This window comes from Balaenoptera borealis (genome assembly GCF_965194805.1).
Source record: "Balaenoptera borealis genome assembly, chromosome: 20".
Lineage (NCBI taxonomy): Eukaryota > Metazoa > Chordata > Mammalia > Artiodactyla > Balaenopteridae > Balaenoptera > Balaenoptera borealis.
This window is the reverse complement of record NC_138879.1, coordinates 52,853,351-52,878,219: the sequence shown is the minus strand read 5'-3', so window position 1 is coordinate 52,878,219 and position 24,869 is coordinate 52,853,351. Positions and strand designations below refer to the sequence as shown.

At 52.8% G+C, this 24,869-nt stretch overlaps 2 protein-coding genes across 20 annotated transcripts in view; one reads left to right on the top strand and one right to left on the bottom strand.

The window, feature by feature from the left end:
• Positions 1-32: 32 nt before the first annotated feature.
• Positions 33-7,371, top strand: RNF227 (ring finger protein 227). Its single transcript, XM_082371640.1, is given in 4 exon segments — positions 33-5,686; positions 5,689-5,802; positions 5,900-6,079; positions 6,704-7,371. Coding segments are annotated over 3 exon segments (570 nt in total). The 5' UTR covers positions 33-5,286; the 3' UTR covers positions 5,956-6,079; positions 6,704-7,371.
• A 585-nt stretch (positions 7,372-7,956) lies between these two features.
• Positions 7,957-24,869, bottom strand: part of CHD3 (chromodomain helicase DNA binding protein 3) — a 25,283-nt gene continuing 8,370 nt past the window's right edge. For 4 of the 19 annotated variants that reach the window (XM_082371618.1, XM_082371605.1, XM_082371617.1 and 1 more), the window contains exons 8-40: positions 24,622-24,815; positions 24,070-24,303; positions 23,668-23,871; positions 22,922-23,133; positions 22,029-22,160; positions 21,538-21,637; positions 20,933-21,124; positions 20,559-20,759; positions 20,044-20,181; positions 19,642-19,763; positions 19,316-19,489; positions 19,041-19,182; positions 18,684-18,815; positions 17,928-18,045; positions 17,591-17,715; positions 17,181-17,412; positions 16,711-16,877; positions 16,060-16,237; positions 15,549-15,614; positions 14,994-15,079; positions 14,732-14,865; positions 14,029-14,173; positions 13,694-13,856; positions 13,458-13,579; positions 13,219-13,354; positions 13,007-13,105; positions 12,688-12,819; positions 12,192-12,300; positions 11,863-11,995; positions 11,329-11,570; positions 10,104-10,267; positions 9,730-9,856; positions 7,957-9,235 (exon numbers count right to left, since the gene is read on the bottom strand). In XM_082371618.1, coding sequence (XP_082227744.1) covers positions 8,995-9,235; positions 9,730-9,856; positions 10,104-10,267; positions 11,329-11,570; positions 11,863-11,995; positions 12,192-12,300; positions 12,688-12,819; positions 13,007-13,105; positions 13,219-13,354; positions 13,458-13,579; positions 13,694-13,856; positions 14,029-14,173; positions 14,732-14,865; positions 14,994-15,079; positions 15,549-15,614; positions 16,060-16,237; positions 16,711-16,877; positions 17,181-17,412; positions 17,591-17,715; positions 17,928-18,045; positions 18,684-18,815; positions 19,041-19,182; positions 19,316-19,489; positions 19,642-19,763; positions 20,044-20,181; positions 20,559-20,759; positions 20,933-21,124; positions 21,538-21,637; positions 22,029-22,160; positions 22,922-23,133; positions 23,668-23,871; positions 24,070-24,303; positions 24,622-24,815 — 5,096 coding nt within the window. In that variant the 3' untranslated portion in view covers positions 7,957-8,994. The other 15 variants (XM_082371619.1, XM_082371620.1, XM_082371622.1 and 12 more) reach the window with 13 other exon arrangements.

Sequence of the window (24,869 nt, the reverse complement as noted above, 5' to 3'; positions counted from 1 at the left end):
CCGGAGCCAGGGAAGCCCCGCCCACTAACGAGTTCCGGCTACAGCAGCGAAAGCATGAACAAAGCCATATCCTCCCGCAGTGGGGCTTGAGAGGGAAAGTAGTCCGCCGCCCCCTATTGCGTTCTCCTAGGCCTCCCTGCTAATCCTGGGCATGAGCTACTGGGCCGTCCCCTCTCTGCCACTTGGACTCGCTCCCTTCTCTCTTCCCCTAATCGCCGAGGCCCAGGGGGAAAAAAAAGGCAGATACAAGACCCACGCAGAGTACCTCAAAAGTGGCCCTTGAAATGTCATCAAGGGGTAACAACCTAATATGAAGTGAGTTTTGATGTCATCTGGGACAAAGGAGATGGGGCTCTTACATTCGTTACAAAGGAAGCCAGGCTGGTCCTGGCAGGAAGTAAATGATAATCTTTGGGAAACTAGGACCCCGCCTCAGCCAGGAGGTAAAGGAGGGCTTAAAACCACAGAGTGTTGATACTTTGTTCTTGCCGAGAGGGGTAGGGTGGGGAGTGCAGTGACAAAGCACTGATGAGGGAAAATTGATGGCCGGTGTATAGCTTGTCCTGGCACAAGTGGCCAGGGAAACCCTTGGAAAGTATGGTTGGGCCGCACTTCGCAGGAAAAGGTGACAGCCTTTAGGTCACGGCAGAGAAACGGGGCTGACATAAAAAGGTCTGGGGATAAACTTTTGAGCCTTGAGCAGGACTCCCTACCTGGCAGTGGAGGACTGTAGTCTTCCTCCTGGCAATAATCTTAAAGCAATAATGATGGCCCCTCTTGTGTAAGACTTCCCAGGGAACTGTAAATAAAATCTCGGCTTGATCATCACTTACCGCGTCTGAAATTGCTGGGGGCTGAGAGGTTAGGATCTCAGTCTCACATATCTGGGGCTCTAGCACCCTGCCATCAGAAAGGTCCAGTACTACCTTTCCACTGCTCCTTTACCTTAGTGACCCAGGCATCGTGCTCCTAGTCACTGCTCTCATCAAGGACCCATACACCTGATCCTCCAGGCCACAGTTTTCTTCCTTAGAACCCAGAGGCCTGGCTTCATCGCTTTGGTGCTCCTCCCTCTGATACTCACTCTTATCCTTGTTTTGTTTTGAAAGTTATATTAGCCATTCATCTTGTTTCCCTCTTGCCTGATACCCACACATATGCCAATGAGCTATCTAGGTGGTTTTCCTGTGGCTGAGGGGGAGGGGCTGTTCTGAGGTTGAGGCTTTGGGATTTGGGGAAGGAGAGGTAAAATGAAAACCGGTCTATGGTTGAAATGATAGAGAGACAGGGAAAAGAAATATTATAAAGAAAAAAAAGAAAACAAGTCAAAGATCAGGCGTGAGAGTGGTGGAAAAGCAGAAGCAAATGGGATTCTGTCAGATCCTTACCCTTATTCTTCCCCAAGGGACACAAAGTGGGTGGAAAGTTATAACCTTTAAAGATCACAAGGCAGGGCAGGATGAGCTCTGCCTCCCTTAAAATATAACTTCACCATCTCCCTTCTTCCCATCCTCACCCTTCCTTGATCCCAAAGCTGGGAGAGCAAAATAAAACCAATTTTCAAAAGAGAAGTCAGCAGCATGCCATTCACTGGATTAGCAACCAACCGCGTCAACTAATGAATACTTACATCCACTCCTATCATCTCCCACTCATTTTGGAAGACTGTGGAGGAAACAAAGAGGTAAAAATGTGTGACTAAACTATTGTTAGTTATTCTGTAACAAACATACAAGAATTTATAAATTCAAAATAGTACTCTCCTTAAACAGTTACCTTGGAGGGTTGTGCACTTATTTTATTGATGCCTACCCCATTGCTCAAAACATTTTAAAAAGTCCTCTTAGAATTACCTTCAGAGGCAGTTAGAAACCCCTTGTAAGGAATGTTCCTTTATTGTCACACCTCGTTTATGATATATACATATATATGTTTATATATATATTTATATATATAATTTATTATTATTGGCCGTGCTGCGTGGCTTGCAGGATTTTAGTTCCCCGACCAGGGGTCGCCCCTGGCAGGGAAAGAGTCCTAACCACTGGACAGCCAGGGAATTCCCTCGTTTACCATATTTATCACTCACCTCGTTCATTAATTTAACAAGTATTTATCTATTGAGTCCTACTATGGTACATACAGCACAGGGACACAGTGGTGAACAAAACCAGACTCAGAACAACCTTTGCGAAGTTTACAGATGGGAAAGGCAAAGAATTAACAAGTAACCCCCAAACACACACAAACTTCGGTTGTCCGAAGTCCAGAGGAAAGCATGTGGTGTTACCAGAGTCTACAGTGGGTATTTCACACAGTGAGGCTGCATGGACAGCTGAAGGACGAGTGGGTGTTACTAAGGTGAAAGCAAGAGGGTTAGGGGAACAGCGTACAAGAAAGCCTGTGGCAGAAAGGAACAAACTAGCCAAAGGTCTCCAAAGCCAGAATGTCTAAAGAGGGAACAGAACCAGAACGTGAGACATGGGTGGCTTCAGAACATACTGGGCCTTAGAGGGCACTTCAGAATATTATCTTTATCCTAAGGACAGTAGGAAACCCTCTAAATCAGTTATCTATTGATACATGACAGATCAACCCCCAAAATTTCATGGCTTAAAACAACTTTTTAAAACTTTTATTTCTTCTCCATGATTCTGTGGGCTGGCCGGGGGGTTCCTCTGTGGTTTTCACCTGGGCTCATTCATGTGGCTGCATTCAGCTGGCAGGGCAGCTGAGCAGGAAAATCCAGTGGCCGCCCTGGTACACCTGGCTGTTAGTGCTGGCTATTGGCTGGGGCTCCTCCCTTCTCCAAGTGGCCTCATCCACCAGCAAACTTTCTTACATGGTGGTCTCAGGGCAGGGTTCCAAAGGGACAAAGGCAGACACTGCAAGGCCTCTGAAGGAATGAGACTCCAGAACTCACACAACATCACTCCTGCCACATTTTATTAGTCAAAGTAAGTCACAAGGTGAGCCCAGATTTAAGGCATAGAGAAAGACCCCAATTCTTGATGGGAGAAGCAGCAAAGTCACGTATCATGGGAATTTGGGGCTATTAAACTACTGCTGCATTAAAAGGTTTTTAACAGGAATGGAAGTGGTGTGTGGCAGGACATAACTGGGCTTGAGCTTCGGAATGATCACCGTAAGCAGTGTAGAGACAGGCCTGCAGAAGGCCAGAATGACTGTGGAGACTGGTTAAGAGGCTCCTGTTTACAGAGGAGATGGTGGCAGCCTGAACTAGGGTGGTATACTGGAGGGAGAGAAAAGTAGACGAATTAGAGAGATATTTAGGAGGCAAAATGTACCAGGTTTAACGATAAGCTGGTAAAGGAAGGTGAAAGCGAGAGCGGGATCAAGGATGACAGCTAGGTTTCTGGAGTTGAGTAAAGGAAGAGGTAGGAAACATTGGAAGAGATGCTGCTTTGGACAGGGAGACCATCAGTTTGGGTTCTTGATAAACAAGAAAGGAAGCTGAGTAGGCAACTGGATAGCCAGGTCTGGAGCTAGAAGGGCTTTGGCTGTCAAATACTTTGGGAGCATTTATACAATCAAATCTACCTTAAAAGATTAAGATTTAATCACCAATTGAAGATATTAAAAGATGTGAGGAGATCTCTAAGCACCATTACAAAGAGAAGTTCCAAAAAAAATCTGAATTATGACAGCATCATTGGTGTAAGTAGATTGCTTCCCCCAAGTGACCATAAAGACAATAAAACTTAAAAGTTCTGAAAAGATATAAAATAAAAATAATGATATACCTCCTCACAAAAGATTACTCGCTAGGGTTTAAAGAATCTGGTTTTAAAAACCAGCTTTACACTGCCTGTTACAGCCAGTGAATGCCATGGGTGTGGAGAAGCCCATCTTATGTTGACCAAAAGAAATGGGTGTTGAAGGACTTCCCCGGTGGCTCAGTGGTTAAGAATCCGCCTGCCAATGCAGGGAACACGGGTTCGGGCCCTGGTCCGGGAAGATCCCACATGCCGTGGAGCAACTAAGCCCTCGTACCACAACTGCTGAGCCTGCGAGCTACAACTACTGAGCCCACGTGCCACAACTACTGAAGCCCGTGTGCCTAGAGCCCATGCTCCACAACAAAGAGGAGACACCGCAACGAGAAGCCCACGCACTACAATGAAGACCCAATGCAGCCAAAAAATTTATAAATTAAAAAAAAAATAAAGCATTGATAATAAAAATGGAGCTTTAAAAAAAAAAATGGGTGTTGAAAACGTTGGGTGTTTACTGTGTGCCAAGTATCATTCTAAGCACCTTGGAATCAGTATATAAGCTGATTCAATCCTATTATCATCCACATGTTATAGATGAGGAAACCAAGTCCCAGAGAAGTTAAGTAACTTGCTCAAAGTGTCACAACTGGTAAGCGGGCTCTAGAGTCCGTGCTATGAACCTCCACAACAGAATCTGGACCGCAGGTCCAGGAAAGGAGGGTGAGGCGGCAGCTGAGGGGTGGGTGTGGCACCATGAGGGAATGTGGGCTGTGAGTACTACGTCCTGTTTACCTGTGGCAGAAGTCACACCCCTGAGTCAGAGCTCAGGCTGGGCTGCTTTGCTGCAGCCATCGTGGTGTATGGGTGTCCAGGCCTGGCTACTCAGGAAGGATAGGATTCCCAGCATTCCTAAGGCCATGGTCCTGGGATCTAGGGCCCTCCTCAGGCTGAGATGTCAGCTGGGAGTTGAGCAGTTTGAGAATAAAATTTGGGAAGCCAGCCTTACAAGAACACAGGGAGGTCGTATATAACAAGAAAAACTGAGGGCAGCATCTGCTCAAACGCCCAGGAGCCCACTAAAGATTGGGCAGAATGGGCGGTGTCACTGGCTTACGAAGTACGTTCGGGTGGGTTGTGAAAGAGTGTGAGAAACCCTGTGCCAGTGGCTGAGGGCCCGGGCCCAGGGAGGGAACTGGGGATTTGCACACAGTAGAATTAAGGAACGCTGGCTCTGCGTGGGGGATAAAGGAAGGCATGGAGGGAGTGGGGGTGGGAGGGTCGTGCCGCGACTTCCCCTCCCCCAGCCCTCGCACCGCCTGGCCCTTTTCCCCCACTTCGCCATGGCTGGCATTCGGGGTCTCGCACCTCCACCGCCCACAGGCGTGCTGCCGCGGGGAGCGGCCTGACCGCCGCGTGACGCCTCAAGAGGAGCAGGGGTCTCACTATTAAAAGGGGCAACAGGCCTCGGCGCGGGCCCCAGAACAGGCCCGCTCCTTGTATCTACGGGGCCGGCCGCGTTAGCGACGCCCTCGAGTCCGCGGCGGGCACGATGCAGCTCCTGGTGAGGGTGCCGTCTCTTCTGGAGCGGGGCGAGCTGGACTGCAACATCTGCTACCGGCCCTTCAACCTCGGGGACCGCGAGCCCCGCCGCCTCCCCGGGACGGCGCGCGCCCGCCGCGGCCACACGCTCTGCACCGCCTGTCTGCGCGAGTCGGCGGCGCGTGGCGACGGCGGCGGGGCGGCCGCGCGCGCAGTGCGTCTGCGCCACGTCGTCATGTGCCCCTTCTGTCGCGCGCCGACCCCGCTCCCGCGCGGCAGGGTCACTGAAGTCGCTGTCGACCCGGGCTTGTGGTCGCGCTTGAAGGCAACAGCGCGGGCCGCGCACGAATCTAATGGGGCGGGTGGTCCGGTTCGGGAAAGCGGCGATGTGGACCGAGAGGCCGATGACGAGGAAAAGGAGAGAAGGGGGCGGGGCCTAGGAGCGCGGAATGGCGTGAGCTCCTGCGGCCCTGGGCCCGGGTGCTGGCACCCGCGCGCAGGTGGCGGCGCCCGCTGCCTAGCAACGGTGAGGGGCCGCCGGGTAGGCAGTGGAGGGAGAGCGCCCCGGAACGCCGGTTCGGCTGCGCCCTTCCGCTGCCACTAACCGTCCTTCTTTCCCCCAGTGCTGTACTGTCCGGAGATCAAGGACTCGGCCCACATGACCCGCTGCACGCTGTAACCGCGGAACCCTGAAGCCACGGAAGAAGAAAGGTGGGAGCTGCATTCTCGGGGCGCGCTGTACTACAAGGAACTGGTACCAAGCCCACCCCCTGTCATATCCCGGATTGTCACGGATGAGGGAGGTGAGCCAAGGGCAGGAGGGAACGCCCTGGGAGGTGATGCTGCGCTGGGTAGGCTCCTAGACGAATCGCCCCCATCTACTGACTCTGCCAGCCTTGCATATTCAGGATGGAATGGCCCAGGGAGGATAGAAACAAAGTCTACGTTCCCGTGGGAAGAAGACAGACTATTTCCCTAGCTGTGACTTTGGCTTTTGTCCAGGGCAGCTCTGGTGTGTGGGAGCAACAGGTCCCATTTTAGCAATTCTGTGTCAATGATTTGAAAGTTTAAAAAAGATGGAACAGGAGAGAAGAGGCTGATTTCCATGTCATATTAATCTCACTTCTCTAGCACCTAAGAGAACTGAGAAGAATAAACCATACCCACCCTACTCCCTCCGCTGGTATGCCTACTAGTTTCCCCATTCCCAGTACTGTGTTCCTAAAATTGTCAAGACGCATCCCCACCTATGAAGTTAGGAGCCTCGCTTCATTTCAGAATCTCCCTTCAACCTGTTAGGGCAGGTATGACAACGTCCAAAGGGCATTTATCCGAGTCACCTCATTAGGGCCTATCAAGGATAGGAGGGAGAGCCATTTGGCAACGGCAGTGAATTGTAAACTTTTGATATTATGTTATTTTTACAGCCACAAGGAAACACTGTCACTACTGAAAAAAGATGCTCATCATACAATTTTAAACTTGTGTCCCATATTTAGACATCACCTATTTCAGGGCAGGGGTTCAATTTAAAAGTCCTGTTCGTATCTCGTGATCGTAGAGTTACAGTCAAGGACCAGCAGCATCAGCATGACTGGGAGCCTGTTGGAAGCGCAAAACCTCAGGATTCCACTTCTGACTTACAGAATTAGACTCTGCATTTTAACAAGAATCCCAGGTGATCCATTTAAATAAAAATTTAAGCAGCACTGGTCCAGGTCCTCGACTATGTTGCATTTTCCCCTTAGTTAAAAAGGGGAACTTATTAAGAATAAACCTCAATTTTTCTAACTATGTTTTTACCTTTTTCCTTTCCTTAAGTCTGAAGTCTCAGCTTAAATATTCCCTCTTTGGGGAGGTCTTTCTCAGCTTTCAATCTGGTGTAGCCCCCTCCCTCGCCCTCTGTAATACAATGCCTTGTTTTATTTTTTCACTACTTTTATTTTCTGATATGTGTTTTGTTGGTGTCCTGCACTACAGTGTAAGCTCCATGACAGCAGTGACTAACTTGTGACTGTTGTATCTGCAAGGGCAACAGCAGTGTTTTTAACATGTACTCAATAAATGCTTGTTGGAATTACATTTTTTAATATAATAGCCTCAAAAATTGTCTGGTCTCTCAGCCTCTGAGAAGCTCTGGTAGTGAATACGTGTCAAGCTGTAGTGTCTAGCAGTTCAAATCTTTGGCAAGCTATGCAGGTCTGACCACCTCCCCCCCAACTCCTTTAAAATAAAACAGTGTGCTTCTGCAACTGGGAACTGAACCTATGAAGCTGTAGTGACCTCTACTGACTCTTGGCAGAACTAAACAAGCTGAAGGTGGAAAGGATGATCAAAAGGATGAATGGAAGGCAGTTCTGAAACTTATCAGGCACCCCTCCCACTAAACTTCTGTCCAATAAGTCCTGCTATCTCTCTGATCTCAACCTGAGGCCTGTGGAGGTGTCCTGCTGTCACCCTCCATCTCCGCTGAGCTCATCACACTGGGGTGAGGGTTGGAAAAAGAGCCTTGGAGTTGTAGCTGATGATCCAACAAATAAAAACGAGAAAAAGGAAAAGTCACAAGATTTAAAAAAAGAGAGAAATGGGTAACAGGAAATGGCAGGAAGCAACACCCTTTCTTTCCTCATCCCTCCCCGAAACCAAAGAACTCCCCCACTCAAAAATAACAGAGCACACAGAAAGGAAAGTATAATTTATATGTACAACCAATAAACCTGATACAGAAGAGGGGACTGGGACAGACCAGGAGTGGGTGTGAAGAGACCGGGAAAGGAGCAGCAAGAAAGTGAAGGGGAGCGAAGAGCAAGTGGGGGGTTCGCCATGCAAACTGCCACTCTCCCCAGCCCCTCCTGGGGAGGAGGATGTGCCCATGTCTCCCCAGCCTGCCCTCCACTATTTTGCTCTGGTCCCAAAGGCAAGGTGGTCCCCTGACTAGGCCCCCTGCCTGACCCACTCAAGTTTAGTCCATATCCAGGTCTTCAGGAGGGAGGGGAGAAGTCCTCCAAGAACCTGAGCCCCAAAACTGGGGGCTCCCCCCACATCTGGCCCATTGTGTTCTCCGCCACCCTTTCTAGGTTACCTGGGTCCCTAGGACAGATTGGGGAGCTCCTCTTTGGCTTAAGGGAGTATCACCCAAATATTACTCTTTGTAGGGGTGGTCCTTGGTCCCTAGGGAGGGGGGAAGATTCCCAACACAAGATGCCGGTACGCAGGAGGTAACTGAGCCAGTGAACAGCGCCTTTATTCTGAGGCTGAACAGCAATGGACTCCCTCCCTTGTTAACTGCTCCGCCCTCCCTTTGGGGGGAGGTAGGGGAAGGAAACATGCAGCCGCCCCCTCCTCTTCCCTTCCACCCTCCCAGGGCTCACTGTCACCCCTCTCTAAAGTCACCCTCCTCTCTTGAAAGCTCTTTTCCCCACCAAAGTCCCTAAAGGCCGGGCAAGACTAACCCCCCACTTCTGCAAGAGATGGAGCTTATGCTGCAGGAATAAGAACTGGGGAGGCTCCACCTCTTTCCTCCCCACAGCCGCTTACTGGGAAGCTGTGTGTGTTGGGCAGTGGGGGATACAGGTACTTGGAAGACCCTGCTAACCACCTCCCACCCAGACCTCTTCTCACCAGCACAGTCTTCAAAGCACGGTGGGAAAGGTGCACGGGGTGGAGAAGGACAAAGGGCCCTTCCTGAAGAGAGCTGTAGAGAGGGGCAAAGGGGCTCCTAGCCCAGTGGGGGCCCGAGGCGTGGGGAAGGCGGAGGACTGGCAGCAGGCCCCAGAGCCTGAGCTGGGGGTCGGCCTCGGGGACGGGGCCTGGGTGAAGGGCAGGCCTGGGATCCGGTCAGTCGTCTATACAGATCACCTCCCCGGCTCGGGGCTCCTTCCGATCCAGCCCGTCTGACACCAATGCCCCCACCATTTCCTTCTCCTTCTTCACCAGCACTGGAGGGCCGTTGGTGGCGGCTGTTTGGGAAGGGGGTAAGGAAGGGTCAATCCCTCCTTCACTTCCCATTGTCGACTGCTTCCTGACGACAGTATGTTCTTACTTCTAGGTCACCTCATGCCACATCCAATTTTCTAAGGTAGGGATGGGAAAAAATCTCTCTCTCTGAGATTCCCCACTGTACGCATGATGGAACACGTGTTCCAACTTTCACCGGAACCCCCTTCCAATTTCGTATTCTCTTTCTCTGAAGTAAACAGCTGGAGGAGGCTCAGGTAGGAGGTACCAAGCCACAGAACCACTAAAACCCTAGATGAGGTTTCTGATGATGGGAATGGAAGAGAAGTTAAGAAAGGGGTGGGAAAAACAAAGTCCAGAGCCACTCCATTCCATAAAACACTGGATACTTCCAAGGAAATGAGATGGGCTGGACAAGTAAAAGGGTAGCTGAGCAGGGATGAAGCTTGGAAAAGGAAGAATGCAAGAAGCAGGAGGCAGGAAGTCACCAGCTGACCTGTGATGAAGGACCCTGCAGGCATCTGGCTGTAATTGGCGCCTGCGGCGGCCAGGGCCCCTACGGGTGCGGCGCTGAAGGCCGCCCCGTACCCCGGAGGTGTAGCGTACGGACCCGGGGGGAAGGCCTGGAAGAGAGAGCGAGCCCACATTAGAGGGTCCACAGTCCGAGAGGAAAGAAGCTGTCGGGGAGACATCATGGGCCAAACTCCAGAACTACTGAGGGGTATCATACAGGCAGGGAGACTCAATCAAGGCTGATGCTGGAGCAGGTCGTTGTTCCACACTGCACGGGGTTCTGAAGGAGGTGTTCGTATGTGTGCGTGCAGGAGGAGTACCAACAGGGAAAACTGGAGTCGGGGGAAAGAGGGTTACCGGTGTGGGGTGAGGCTCCGTGCCCTTGCTGGCCAGCCGGCTGAGGATGCTGCGCTCGGACATCTGAAGGCGGGCTGCGATGGGGGGTATTCGGGACAGCGTGGCTGGCAGGCGGGTCACGTCCGCCTTCATGTCGCTCAGCAACTCCTCCAGCTGGTTCAGAACTGGGGCCCGGGCCACGGAGAAAGAAGGGCAAGAGAAAGACAGGGAAAGGGAGAGATGGAGCCAGGAAAAGAGATGAGGAATCAGATGGACAGATACAGTCAGAGAAAGAGAGAGAGGAGGGCACAGATGTCGAAGAATCAGAGACCAAGGAAATGACAGAAGTAGAAAAAAAGAGCAACTCGGGGACAAAGAAAAAGTGTCAGGTAAAGAGGCAGAGAGACCAGATCACCACAGAGGACAGATGGAGAGAAAGAAGAAAGGAAAAGGGAATATGGAGAAAAGGTAGATAGGGGAGGGAGGACATCGGAAGACATGGGGGCGGGGAGTTGTCAGAACATCCCATACTGAAAGAGTGAGGTTTTGGGGTTGGGGATGATGGGGAGGAAATAGTCAGGAGGCGTGGGAGGTGGTAAGTGGTGTCAAAGACTTAAGGAATCAAAGTTTTAATATGTAAGGGGGGAGGGAGGTTAGAGGGTCAGCATTACAGATTCAAGGAATTAGAACAGGAGTCAAAGGGGCCAGGAATCAGTCACTACATCAGACAGGATTAGATGGTTAGAGGGCTTTAGAACTTAATCTATTATTATCAAGGTAAGAGGGTTTGGGAGGAAGGGTTGAAGGTCAAAGGGAAGTTTCATGGGGTAGGGTCAGAGGGTGGGACGGTGGTGGTTTCTGCTTCATGGGGTGAATGAGATGTGAGGAACGTGATTTGTGGGACCGGGGGTAAGGACTTTTGCGGACCATACATAGGCCAGGGCCCCAGAGAGGGTGCTATTAGCAATATGGCAGGTGTGTGGGTCAGCGAAGAAGTTCCGCCCTGTGGAGGGGACGTGGCACAGTCTCACGGAGATTGGGGGGTGGGGGGGAAGGTCCCTCCCTTAGGCACTGATGTGAATGCTCTTGGGCATGGATGAGGGGTGGCTGCACGAATCCTAGAAGCTAAAAACCAAGGGGGTACCAGGTGGGTCGGGGTGGGGTTAGAGGTCAGAGGGGGGTGGTTCAGAGGGTAAAGGGGTCAGAGGGGTGGGAAGATTTTGAGGGGTGCGGGGTGAAGACTTACGCAGCGTTGTGGGCCCTCCCCCGCGCGGGGCCGCCGCGGCCCTTACCCTTGTGCAGCACGGCGTTGGCCGGCTTGTTCCCCGCCAACGACTCCTTGGAGAGGTGCTGGTGGCTCTCGGCCAGGCACTCGGCCTCGGCGAAGCGGGCGTGGAGGGCCATGGCGGGGTGCGCCGGCTCCTGTGATAGGTTCAGGTAGGCCGCCCGCCGCAGCTGCTCCTCAATCACCAGCGCCTGCTCCAGGAGCTAAGGGCGTGCGGAGGGCGTGAGTGCAGGGAGCTGCCAGCAGCAAGCGCGCAGCTCGGGGCTGGAGACCCACCCTGCCCTCACCACCGGCCCAGACCCCCAGCTCCACACCGATACTGACTGCGACCCCGATCCAGACCACAGTGCCAAACACAAGGTGACCCTCTGGTCTTTGCCTCAAGCATCGCCTCAACCCTCAAGGTGTTAACCTTGCCTACATTCCAACCAGATCTGGTCCCGCTTCTGACCCAAGCCCCTCTTCAACGCTGTTCCTTTCCTCCCTCATCCTCACCTTGAATCTCCGGGCCAGGAACTTATTTTTCATCTCCAGAAAGTTCCCCTTATTGGCTTCAGTTTTAAATGGCTCGTTGATGATGGCAAACTGAGCATCATTCTGGATGTCCTGCCACCGTGCATAGCCATGGCTGCCAATGAAGGAAGTGGACCATCAAGGAATTTAACAGGGCTAGGCTGGGCTGTGAACACGCCTTCCTTTTGGCCTGGTCGCCCCAAAGTGTGGCACTAGGCCCCCTTCCCTACGTGTGGACTCATCTTCTCTGTAGTTCCCCTCTCTCCAGGTTGAAAGAACATTTTTTTTCTTGCATTTGTATCCAAGGATACAGGACAATCCCAGCCAGAAGCCAATAGTCATGTCTTCGGTGCCAGATCTCATTGAGTTTCCCCGAGGAAATAGCTGCCCGTTCCTCATTCTGCCACAGCGTGTGGAGCTCTGAAAAGAGGACAGAAGATAGATGAGGCATTAGGAGTTTGTGAAGCACATCCAGCCCAACAGACTGGTATAGAGGAGCGAACTGAACAGTGGGGCAGGACTAAGGGCTTTTTAGGAGGAACAGGACAAGGTTAGGTGAGGGGTTAGGAACAAAACTAGTTACAAACAAGGTTCAAGTTAGGATTAAGAGTACAGGTGAGATTAAGGCAGTTTTGGAGTTAGGAGTACACTTAAGGAGGACCAAGGGCAAGGATCAGAGACAGCATGCACCATTTCATTGGCAGTGACTTGGAATTAAAGGCGGAAGGAGGCCTCAGGCCCAAAGAGAAACCCCGTGAGGATGAGCTAACCCCAGTGAGGAGCAGAGGGCAGTGAGAACCCCCCCACCTGTGAAGCCACCATCTGCAATATTGAACATGAACCGCGGCTTCTCTGCCTTCTCCTCACGTCGCCCGTTGGACCGCGGCTCGTCTCGAGGAGGCCCAGGTCGAAGCTCCCGGTCCCCTTTTACATCTTCTGCTACGGCAGACGGGGCAGAGCTCACACCTCAGGAGAGTCTCCTCCCAGGTCCCAAGACTACTCTCTGTAGTGTACTGGCCCCTGGAACAGCTACCCACCCAGGACCCAGGCATTTGGTTCCCAAGACTCCACCTCCCCTCCCCTGATTCCCTCAGGGACCCAGGTGTCCGGTCCTTCCACCCATTACCTCTCTTGCCCAAATCCGTCTCCCCCTCCGGCCTCTCCCTGTGTTCCTGTCCATCCATCGGCTTCTCCTCCCCCCTCTCTCCTGGCGTCGACTCTGTGGCTGTGGGAGGGGGTAGGGGACAGGAAGGGAGGATGTCACCCTCATCCCCTGACCCCAGAAGAGGGAACCCCCAAATTCTAAGCCCCCCATCACCACTAAGGCCATGCACCCACCTGACTTCTCTCTGTCCCCACGGTACCCAGGTTCAGGCTCCATCTCTCCAGGTACCCCTGGCACCTCATCCTCTAGAGGAATCTTCCTTGGCTCCAGCCGTTCCCCAAGTGATGGGGCTGGGCTGGGGGTATCAGCCTAAAAGAGGACAACGGAGTCAGGATGAAGTGGAGGCTTCTAGACACCTGCCTCCACGACTCTGCCACTCCCTCCCCTCAAAGGAAGCCAGGTAGCCACACACCTCTGTTTCCATCTTCTCCCCAATTCTGCTATTCTTCTCTGGCTTCTCCTCCTGGTTTTCTGCTTCATCCTTCTCCAGAGGTGTCCTTATGCCATCTCCTTTCTCACTGGGAGCTGGAGTAGCTGCAGGGATAAGGCGGAGTGAGGCAGGCGGAAACTCGCCACCCCAACTCCAGTCCCTCGGCTTCTAACGGACGCTGGCCCCATCTGTCTCTCCCGCCATCCTGAGCCGATTACCAGGTTTTGAGGTGCAAGGACTGTTTGCAGCAGAAGCCTCAGGAGTGGTGGGAGACGTTTTGGTAGGAGAGGAGGCTCTGGAGGAGCGCTTGGAGTCAGCACTGGGGTCGGGCATCAGCTCCGGCATAGACCAGCGCCCATTGATGTGCTCAAACTCCTGAACCTGAAGGGCGCGGGGGAGTCGTAGAGACAGGGATCAGCTCCAGCGCCTGGACACATAGGCTCCAGCGCTTCTCCCTGTCTCGCACCAGTGTGAGTCCGGGACTCAGGGACGAGAGGCAGAGGAGCACAGGGTCTAGGCGGCCAGCCTCCTTGGGTGAGGGGAAGACGGATACCTTCTTCTTGACGAGAGACATGACTCCAATGCGGGTCAACACTTGCTGGCGACTCAGTCCCTCCCGAGGGACCCCGTCAGCAAAGGTTTCAGAGCCGTCTGCCCCAGGCTCACAGAGATGGCGCATGAACAAAGACACATAGGCCCTAAGGAGCACGGGGGTGGGAGGTGGGTTAGGAGAGCCTTAGCGGGGACAGGGCAGTAAAGGGGGCACAGGGATTACTGAACCTGAAACTCCCGGGTGCCTCCAGGGGTCCTCCCCTGGGCCTCTCAATCTCACCATCACCTGTCCTCCAAATCCTAACTCCCCCATCTGCCCCTCCCCTTGCATTTCCACAGTTCCCTTGGCCTTGGTTACTTCATTCCTAGGCCCCATCAGTCAGCGCTTCATCCTTCCCACCAGCTCCCCCTGCCAGGTTATCGTGGTCAAATAAATGTGAGGCAAGGACAGCCCAGGCGAGGCTCCTGTCTCAACGGCCTCTCCCATTGGGGAGGAAGCCCGGCCTCCCTGCTCTAGGCTCATCTGAGGGAAGGTGGGGCAGGCTGAGCCCACCCCCCAGGAAACTGAGCCAGGAAACACTGTCTGGCAGGGAGTACGGTGATCAGTTGAGTAAGGTCACATCATATGGTGGCCAAGAGGAAGGCAGTAACACCCCAAATTTTTACCCTTCCATCCAACTCAGCCCTGTATCACCCCCACTCACTTGAACTCTTTTTCTGTCTTGCCCCTGAGGTCCCGCACCAGCCACTGGGTGGTGAAGGCGTCCTGTGGTGGCATGCCCCAGCGCATCACAGCATTGAGGAAGGCCTTCCGCTGACGGGTGTTGAATCCCAACACCTGACGATGGGGGCAAGGAGGGAGTGGGCAGTGAATGTCCAGGATCTCACTTCTTGGTCTATTCTACCCTCATTGACTCAGCTTCAATTTCCTTCATTCTCTCCTCAGGGGCCTAGGCCAGCTCTCACCTCAATGTTGCCCCCAACTCGAGCCAGCAGTGGAGGCAGTGGCTTATCCTTTTCGTTCCGGAGCTGCCTCTTGGACTGTCGACGCCCTGGGTGGGGAGATGGTGACCCCGGTTAGTAGAGCTGCCACCTCCTCCACCCCTCACTCTCTCCTAGCCCTCCATTCTCACAAGATACAGAACACAGGAAAGGCCTGTGTCAGCTCTGAGGCGCTTCTAATTTTCCTCCCGGTGCATTCAGAACTGCTAACCCAATAGGTCCAAAAGAATCGAGTCATACTAAAAAATCAGTAGCACCTATATGATGCAAGCAAGATTACTGGTGGGAATGTAAAATGATGTAACCTTTCTTGATCTTTCATCTAGGTATCTAAGCCTGCATGGTTATGTACTCCCAATTTTAACAGTGGAGAGATTATAGATATTTCTTCCTTTTTGCTTACCTGCAATCTTTACTTTTTCTACAAATGAGCATTTTGTATAAAAATAGTGGGCTTAATAGACAATGGGAAGTGAAATGGGAAGAGGTGTGGTAGAAAGACAGGAAAACAGATGCCACCTTCAGGACGCTCATCAAAGTCTTCATCCTCCTCCTCTGATCCCACTGAGTATTCTGACTGGTTATCTGCGAGGGGAAGGGCTCAGTGGTCAGTGATGGCTCCCTGGATAAGCCCAGGCTGGGGCCCTTCTGTCTGGACGCCTCCCCTCGGAGACTTCTGCACCTTCACTCTGGCCTCGGCCCTCCTAGGGATGCCGGATGACTGCCTGCAGTCTGACTCAGGACCACACACCATGTCCACTCACCCACCTACCTCCTGACTCCTGCATAACCCACTCTAAACAGGGACCCCTGGGTGTCCATCTGAGCCCTCTGCAACTGCTAGATAGCTGAGATCACCTGCAAATCCACCTGGCCTCCGGGTAGCTCCCAGTGTCCCTTCCTAATCTCCTTCCACTTCGCAGGGAAGGCCCTGACTTCTAAGCCTCTCTTTTCCTCTAAACGCCCCCGGCTCCAAGCTCCTTCTCAGCACCCGCCCCTTCTCGGTTCCTCCGTCAGGGGCGGTCCTCACCTTGGTCCTCCTGAGCGGCATCGTTGTAGTTAACCTGCTTGCGGACCCTCTTGCCTTTGCCGAGGTTTCGGGCCAGGTCCTCCTGCTGCTGCTCGTAGTGGTGTCTCAGCAGCTTCTCCCAGTAGTCAGGGTCCACGTTCTCCTCCTGCTTGATGATCTCTCGTTCGATTTCCTCAATCTGAAGGGCAGCAGGACGAGCGCTGAAGGCCTCCCCTGCCAGTCCTGCCACCATGACAAAGTCCCTACTCGCCTGTCTCCGCCCAGCCCTAGACCTCGGCACTGTGTGTAAGTCCTCTGTGTAAGTTTTCCGTACCTCTTACCTGCAATATGCTTCTCCTCCTCGTTATTTCCCTCTTTTCCAAACCTCTCCTCTAGTGCCCTCTGTGTCCCTCCCACTCTGACTCAGAAGGTTCCCTCCCGAGTTTATCACCGCCTTCTCTGCCTACGTTTTCTCCAAAGTCCAGTCTCACCCTTTAGACCAAGAAGTTGTTTGAGGTCCACTACCGCTCTTTGATGGGCACTGGGGTAAGAGATCAGATAAAAAACAAGAGCGAAGGGGGATCCTCCAACTTCAAGGTCCGGTCAAGGACGTCGGACACCACCCTTCAGAGATGGCCCGGGATGGACAGTGTCTGGCCCCAAGCCTCTCACCTTGTCTTCTTCCCTCACCACGTACTGGGCCACCTTGAAGGAGCTGAGATACTCGTTCATGTTCTGCACATCAGTGTCCTCAGTTGCATCCTGGTTCCGGTCCAAGAGCCGAGCGATGGCCTCGTTGTCATAGTGAATCACACTGCTGTCCTCCTCCTTGTTCTCCCCTGGTGGAGTTGGGGAACGAGAGGGGACTCTGAGCTCTAACCAGAACCTCGGGCAGAACTTTGAGAGACATCAGAGGAAAGCCTTCCCCTCCGCTTCCTTTTCACGGGAGCTCTGGAGGAGAAGGCCCTTTTCCCTGGACGTCTACACAGAGATTTGTTGTTGTTTTCAACCTTACAGGTAAGGAAAGAAGCCAACCTTCCTCCAAGGATGCCGAGAAGAGATTTTCTTCAGGGGGTTTCAGAAGAGAAGTGCTCATAGACAGCAAAGACCTGCTTACAGGGAGTTGCAGAAAAGGCTCTCACCCTCATTTTCATCCTTAAACAGCTCCTCGGTGCCGAACTTGAGGATGTCGTCCAGCTCCTGCTTGGACATGGAGCCCGCCTTGGAGCCCAGCCCAGGCCGCACCACCAGATGTGTCAGCATCATCTTTCTCTTGGCCACCTGCGTGATTCGCTCTTCCACTGATGCGCGAGTCACAAACCGGTAAATCATCACTTTGTTGGCCTGGCCGATCCGATGAGCACGGCTGAAGGCCTGCAGGGGCCGGAAAGTGGGGGTGGGCCAGGGGAGTGGCAGGGGAGATACCCCCTACATGCTCTGGAAAAGAGGCTGACAAGGAAGGGTCTTCTACCCACCAAGAGGTTTATTTCTGACCCCAGAACAGACAGACACGTCTCCTTGCTCAAAGGGGCTCCAGGAGGCGTGTTCTCACCTGGATATCATTATGGGGGTTCCAGTCTGAATCAAAGATGATGACAGTGTCGGCAGTGGCCAGATTGATGCCCAGGCCTCCAGCCCGGGTGGACAGGAGGAAGCAGAATTGTTGGGCCCCTGGAGCTAGGAGGCAAGAATTAGGAAATCAGGCCTTTCTTGTACCCAGCAGGTCTGTCCACCTGCTCCTAGATGTTCCCTGACTGCGAACAACAATGCCCTCAACTCAAAAGCCCAGGTGGCTAATATCCTCCCAGGCCAGCACCCTGCCATCCCAGGGACCTAGGCACAGGTTTCTTGGGCCTCCCACACCCAGCAGGGACCAAGGCACCCCTCACCGTTGAAGCGATCGATGGCCTCCTGCCTCAGGGCACCAGTGATGCCGCCGTCAATGCGCTCATACTTGTAGCCTTCGTAGTCTAAGAAGTCCTCTAGCAAGTCTAACATTTTGGTCATCTAGAGCAAGAGAAAAGGCAGGAGTCTAGAACGACGAGGCAGTGGGATGCGCCCTGTCTGTTCTGACTACCTCTTTATTCTCTCTCAACCCCAGTCCTTACACTCGTACCCTGCCCTGTCATATACCCACCGGAGCTGCTTCCTCCACCCCCAGCTCCTCCTGGGACATTCTTGTCATTCTCTCTCTCTTGATTTAAGACCATTTCTCCTAAGGCAGAGGTTCTCCTCTGACACGCATGACAAGGTTTCAGGGAAATCTATGAATCCCCTGAAAATCTGTACGAAATTGTCTAGTTGTGTGTGCAGTTTTCTGGAAAACAGACCCACAGCTTTCATCAGATTTCCAAAAGGTCTGTGCTCTCCTCCCTTCCCCAATAAGGTTAAGAAACAGTACCAGTCCCAGAGACGACCTTTAGGAGGCAGACGGCTCACCCTTCCCCTTCTCCCCTTTTGGCATACAGAAACTGGTCTACAACTTCCAACAGCCTTAATTAAGAACAGGGATCAGAGACCAAGATGAACTTAGCTACACCAGCAAATCTTAGGGGTGTGATTGCCTAACCTCGCATCCCGTGGCAACCACAGGAACGAGGTAAGCGATTATCTGATGGTGAGAAAGACCTACAGGGATGGGTCACCTGCGAGAAGATGAGCACTCTGTGTCCTTGCTCCTTCAGCTTCCGCAGCATCTTCTGCAGCAGCATAAGCTTCCCAGACGCCTTAATAAGTGCCCCACCCTCATATGCCCCACTGGGAAGTTTGGGGGACTCCTGAAAAGAAGGCAGGAAAAAAGGAGGAGAGGGTCAGTGAGCACGCCCCCGTATTCTGACTATGCCTAGAAAGCTGGAGGCCCAAATCCAGGCTCCACACCTTTATAATTCCTACTCTTCTCAGAAATCCAGTCCCTGGCCTCCCAGCCCAACTCCAGCCCTGTGCTCAACCGCCCACGTTTCCACAGGGCCAGGCGTTTCACAGCCCCCAGCTCCCGTATCTACCATAGCAGCCACGGGAAAGAGGTAAGGATGGTTGCAGCACTTCTTAAGGTCCATCATGATGTTAAGCAATGACACTTGGTTCCCACCTCCTCGTGAATTCAAGGCCTCAAAATTTCGGGTCAGGATATACTTGTAGTATTTCCTAAAGCCCAGGGCAGGGGCATAGAAGAGACACAATAAAGGAAGCAATTATGATGTTGCATTTGGTCACCAACTCTTGGAAAGCTGCCACCAAATCCTCAACCCTTGTCCAGGTAACCCGCCTTGCATCTCACTTCTGCATGGGGCTCAGCTCCACGCGGACGATGAGCTCTGTCTTGGCCGGCATATTCTTAAAGACATCAGCCTTGAGCCTCCTCAGCATATGTGGCCCCAGCAAGTCATGAAGTTTCTTAATCTGGTCTTCTTTGGATATGTCGGCAAACTCCTCCAGGAAGCCTTCCAGATTGCTAGTAGCCAGGAGAAAAGGAAATGAACAGGCGTCAGGTTCTTTGCCCCTGACCTCAGGCTCTATTCTTCACTTCAGATGAATCCTCCTCCCACTCATCTTCTCAGTCCCTCCACCTCTCCTCTCTGCAGACCACCCTACTGAGCCACTTACTTAAACCTCTCTGGGGTGAGGAAGTTCAGCAGATGGAAGAGCTCCTCCAGATTATTCTGCAATGGAGTCCCTGTCAGCAGCAACTTATGATCTATCTTGTAGCCATTGAGGACCCTGAAAAACTAGAAAATGGGGCAAGGAAAGGCAGAGGGAAGGGCCCATCAGTGGCAAGTGGCTGGCCCACAGTATCACCTTTCCCTGCCTCTAGCTCCTATTTCCTTCAGGATCAGAGGCCCTCACATCCCTAGTCCTCTCCCTCTTCCAACGTGGACTTCTCCCCAGACTTATTCCCAGGCTTCCTGCCTCCCTGATTGCAGAAAGTCCCTGAAACTTTATTTTTTAGGACTAGGGCAAGTAGGAGTCCACAGCCTCAAGTTTCTGAGGCCTGGGTATCTCACTCACCTTGGACTGGTTGTTCTTGAGCCGATGGGCCTCATCCACCACGAGACAGGCCCAGCGGATGGAGCCAAGAGCTGCCTGATCAATGGTGATCAGCTCATATGATGTCAGGAGAACATGGAACTTCACCTGCGCCTCCCTCTGCCAACACAACCATTGTCCATTTAGCTGCCACCCCGCACCCAAGCATCTAGGCCTCCACCCCCATTCTCCACGCAGACACCCAGTCCTAACTGAGACTCCCAAAGGGAGCCCGTTGTCCTGTCCTCCAACTTTGACTCCATGCAGGGACTTCTGAATGTGGCCCCCAAACTTCCACCACCTGTCCAGGATGAACAGATCCATGCACACCCCTGGGAGTACCCACTACATCTCCAGGACTGGAGTGCAGAGGCGTGAGGGAAGGTGGAGGAAAGGAAGGAGAAAGCTGAATGGGGAATAAAGGAACTGAAGTCCTGGTTGGGGCAACGAAACGACAGATCTGAGGACTTTGGAGGACATGAGATAGAGGGGCTTACCTTCATCTTAAAAGCTTTCTTGCCACCTTTGATGGCATTGTCTTCAAAGGAAAACTCATTCTCACGAATGATGGCTCGGCTGTCCTTGTCACCCGTGTATGTCACCACATAGAACTTGGGTGCCCACATCTGGAACTCCCGCTCCCAGTTAATGATGGTGGAGAGCGGGGCGCTCACCAGGAAGGGACCCTTTGTGTGGCCCTGGGAGTCGAGGGTGGGGGGACCATTAGTCTAGGCTCACGGTTATACAACCCAGTCCACTGCCTGCCGCACCCCTCTCCCCCGTTCTCTGCCCTCACCCTCCACTCCCACCTTCCCCAGTCCAGGCTAGGCCTCAGCACGGCTGTCCCCCTCAGGGCCCGAGAGTCTAGCACCTCCTTATACAGTGAGTAGAGGAAGACGATGGTTTGTATGGTCTTGCCCAGTCCCATCTCATCAGCCAGAATGGTGTCAGTGCCCTGGGCCCACGAGAAGCGTAGCCAGTTCAACCCCTCCAGCTGATACATGTGCAGTGTGCCTCCAGTGGCTGTGATGAACCGTGGCTGAGTCTCGTATTTCACTGTAGGCTGTAGAATCAAGAAGTCAGAAAGCTCAGGGGAACCATCAGCTGCTCCTCCGGTCTTGGCCTCCTCCTCCCCTCTCCCCGGCACTGATATCAAATGGGATTACAAGTCCCTCTCCTGTGGCCTGAGCTTATGAAAGTTCGAGTCTGCAGTGCCTCCCCCTCATTCCTTAAAACAATACCCAGAAGCACTGTGGGGAAGGAAACTGGTAGAAGAGCCCTGTGTGCTGCTGTCTCTAGCAGCTCTCACTCCTGTGCCAAAATTCCTAGCACTCTTGGGGCAAAGCTGAACACTGAAGGAAGAGCTACTGTTCAAAGAAGTTGTTGAAACTCTGGGAAGTTCTGTCAGAAGCCCCCAGGAAATCTGCAATCACCATGGCTCCAGAAATGGGAGACAGGCCAAGCGAGAAGACTTACATCATTAGTAGGAGAGCTGGGAGGCCCATCACCCTGCAGCTCCTTCTTCTTCTTCTTATACTTGCGGGGCTGGGCGGGGTCCTCCCCCATAATTAGTTCTCTGGGAAAACAGTGGGTCTGAGTGAGACCTGGTCCTTGGACCCGCCCCCTGTCCTTCTGAACCCACTCCAGACCTAGCTCCCACTTTCCATAAGCGAGATTTTCTCACATTTCCTTTCTCCCAGGTTCCTTACCCTCACCCCTTGGATTTCAGCTCTGAAGCCAACCCTCCCCACGCCTCAGCATCCTCATCCCCATCACTCAGGCTGGATCTTCTTTCTGTTGCTCACACTGCCTCCTTCCCGACCCCACCGCAAACAACCCAGCCCAGGCTCCCACTGCCCTAAATTCTAGACTGGGTCTGTCCCTACTGCATCTCATTTAATGCTGGAGGTTTAGCTTTCATGCCTCTGCCCTCAGACTCCCTCTAACCCATGACCTAGCTCCCTCACCGGTGTCTCCAGTAGCTTTGTTTATGGTCTTCATATTCAGGGATGTTCATTTCATCTTCCTCCCACGTGGACTGGTCATATGGCAAGTCCCTCCATTTCACTAGATAGTGGTAATTTCCCTTCTTATCCACACTGTGGGGAGGGAAGCCAAGAGAAGGAGCAGGAGGAGAAAGATGATATGTGTCTCAAGTAGAAAAAAGTCATAATAAACACAATTATCAGCAAACATGCAGAATTTGTCACCTAATCCTCAATGGTGGGCCTCTGAAAGGCAGTTTGGAATGGCTGATGTACTACCCTAACCTTTTCAGGATGGCTTCCGAAAAATCAACGATCACAAAACATCCCTGGCTTCAACGTCGTTTGTTCATCCAATCAGTATTTACTAAGAATCCACTACGTGCCAGGCACTGTTCCAGGCACGGGTGATTGAGCAGAACTAAGGAGACAAATGACCTATTCCCATGGAGCTCACATTCTATTGGGGGAGGCAGTGATGAAATAGAAAAATAAAAAGACAATGTAACATTAGTCAGTAATAAGTACTGGGAAGAAAGAAGTACTAGAAACACTGGTCTGTATGAACCATGTGTTTCATGTTTTGCTTTTTTCACACCCAGATCCCCAGATTCATGTGTCACTTCTTAAGCTGTTAGAGATTAGAGGAAGCAAGGACAAAGCAGTCAGTGCTGGGCTGGACTTTCCTCCTGGTTCCTCCCATCTCCACAGAGGCAACAAAGCCAGAAGGGCTGGGGCTGCAGTGGGAACTATCCAGTTAGATCAATTATCTGGTTAATCAACAAATACTAACATGGAGCCACAGCGCAACAAGAATAGTGGCAAAACCCAGGTAGGCCTTCGCATGGACCAAGGACCAAGGACCAAGGACTCACCTGTGGTTGATGATCCGGTGGACGGTCATCCACTCTGGCTTGATGCCAAAACGGTAGTACTTCTCCTCCATCTCGGCATAGTGCGGGTCCTTCACCTTGCGTTTGTCACTCTTCCCATCATCCTCACCAGAGCCGTAGTCCAGGGGTGGGGGCTCGTCCATGTCATTCTTCCGTTGGTAGTTTCGGTACATTACCAAGTGGAAAATTTCCAGCTGATGGGGCACAGAGGAGGGAACAGATAGTCCCAACATCCGGAGAGGACAAAAGGAGACAGAGCAGAGGCCGGCAGGGGGAATGGCATGGGAAAGCAAGCAATGAAAGAGGTGGGATGAGGGACATAGTGAATTAAAGCCAAAGCAGGAGAACGAAGAACATGCCAGAGAAGAAAGTCAGAGACAGGACCTGGGTGGGGAGCTAATAAGCAAAAGGAGGAAGGGAATAGGGTTATTAAGACTGGGGCTATCAGTAAAACATGGTTAAGACAGATAAGGAAAGAGATGGAGTTAAGGCCGACTAAGGAAAGCCTACGTTATACCTAAGGGAAGGAATCTAATGGAGACTGAGGGAAAGAGAACTGGAGTCCAAGAGAACCAAGTGTGGAAACTAAGGGAGTTGGTAGGGTGTGGGTGGCCAGAGCCCTAATGTGAGGGAAAGCAGAGGGGACGGAAGACAAGAGAACAGCGGGCCAAGAGAGAGAATGGCAGTGAATGGGGTCCCAGGAGACGGGGAAGGAGAGGCCCTTGTACCTGAAGCTCCTTGGCCCAGGAGCAGTGCCAGTAGGACAGTCCTACCCACTTGACAAAGAACTCTCTCTCCGATCTGCCTTGAAGAGGACGTGTGGGTGGGGCATCTGGATTCCCGTCTGCCTGTTGGGGGGCTGGCACTGCCACGGGGGGCTCCCCCCACCGCCAGTGCAGGATCTTCTGCACACGGCCTTTCAGCACGGGACACTTCAGGATGGACGCACACAAAGAGGAAAGAAAGAGGCAGAAAGAGCCCATCATTAGAGTAGGAGGATGGGGGTCCCACAAGGGAATCAAAGGCTAGGTGTGGGGGAGAGCAGAGAAAGAAAGAGCCGGACCTTTGGGCCCCGGAGATGGAGAAGGAGTCGGGGCTGACAACAAACCCTGAGAGATGGGCACACTCACTGTGCATCGGGGACACAGCCACTCGCCGTTGGGGATGTCAGGCAGCGGGGGGTTCAGACAGTGAATGTGGTAGGAGGAGATGCAGGCGTCGCAGCACAGGAGCTCCCCGCCATCCTTGCACACACGGCAGTACTCCATGTGGTCGTCCTCTTCCTCCTTCTCCCCCTCCTCTTCCCCCTCCTCTTCATAGTCTTCCTCCTCCTCCTTGGCCTCCCACTGTACCCCCTCCTTCTCCTGGGAGGCCAAGGACAGACACAGACACGAGAAAGAGGATAAGGAGTGAGGCTGGAAGACAGAGCCAAACCAGGACAGCTAGATCCTAGAAGTGCAGAGAAGACTGGTGGGAACAAAGGAACAGGACACCTCAGTTCCCAAAAATGCTAATTTTCGGGGCAAAGGGATGGGGGAGAGGAACAAACTAGGATCTTGGACACTTAAACATCTGCTACTGAGAAGCCTAGGCATCTGGGGCTAGGGAGAGGACAAGAGAAAGCAAGGAGGAAAGAGATGGGTGGGTCCCTGAGGGCCGTAAGAGGTGGCACCAGTACTCACACAGTGGGGGCAGCTCCATTTGCCCTCAGGAGCCCGGTCAAGCTCAGGATCAAGGCAGACGAGGTGGTAGGCACGAGGGCAGGTGTCACACAGAATAATTTCCCCACCCTGCTGGCACACCTCACAGTAATCCTGGTGATCCGTCTCGTAGCCATCAACCTCCTCCTCCCCGGCCACTGCAGGACAGCCCAGGACTGTCATATACCCCAGTGGAGGCAAAGGGAACAGAGAGAGAGAAGGAGAGCGGA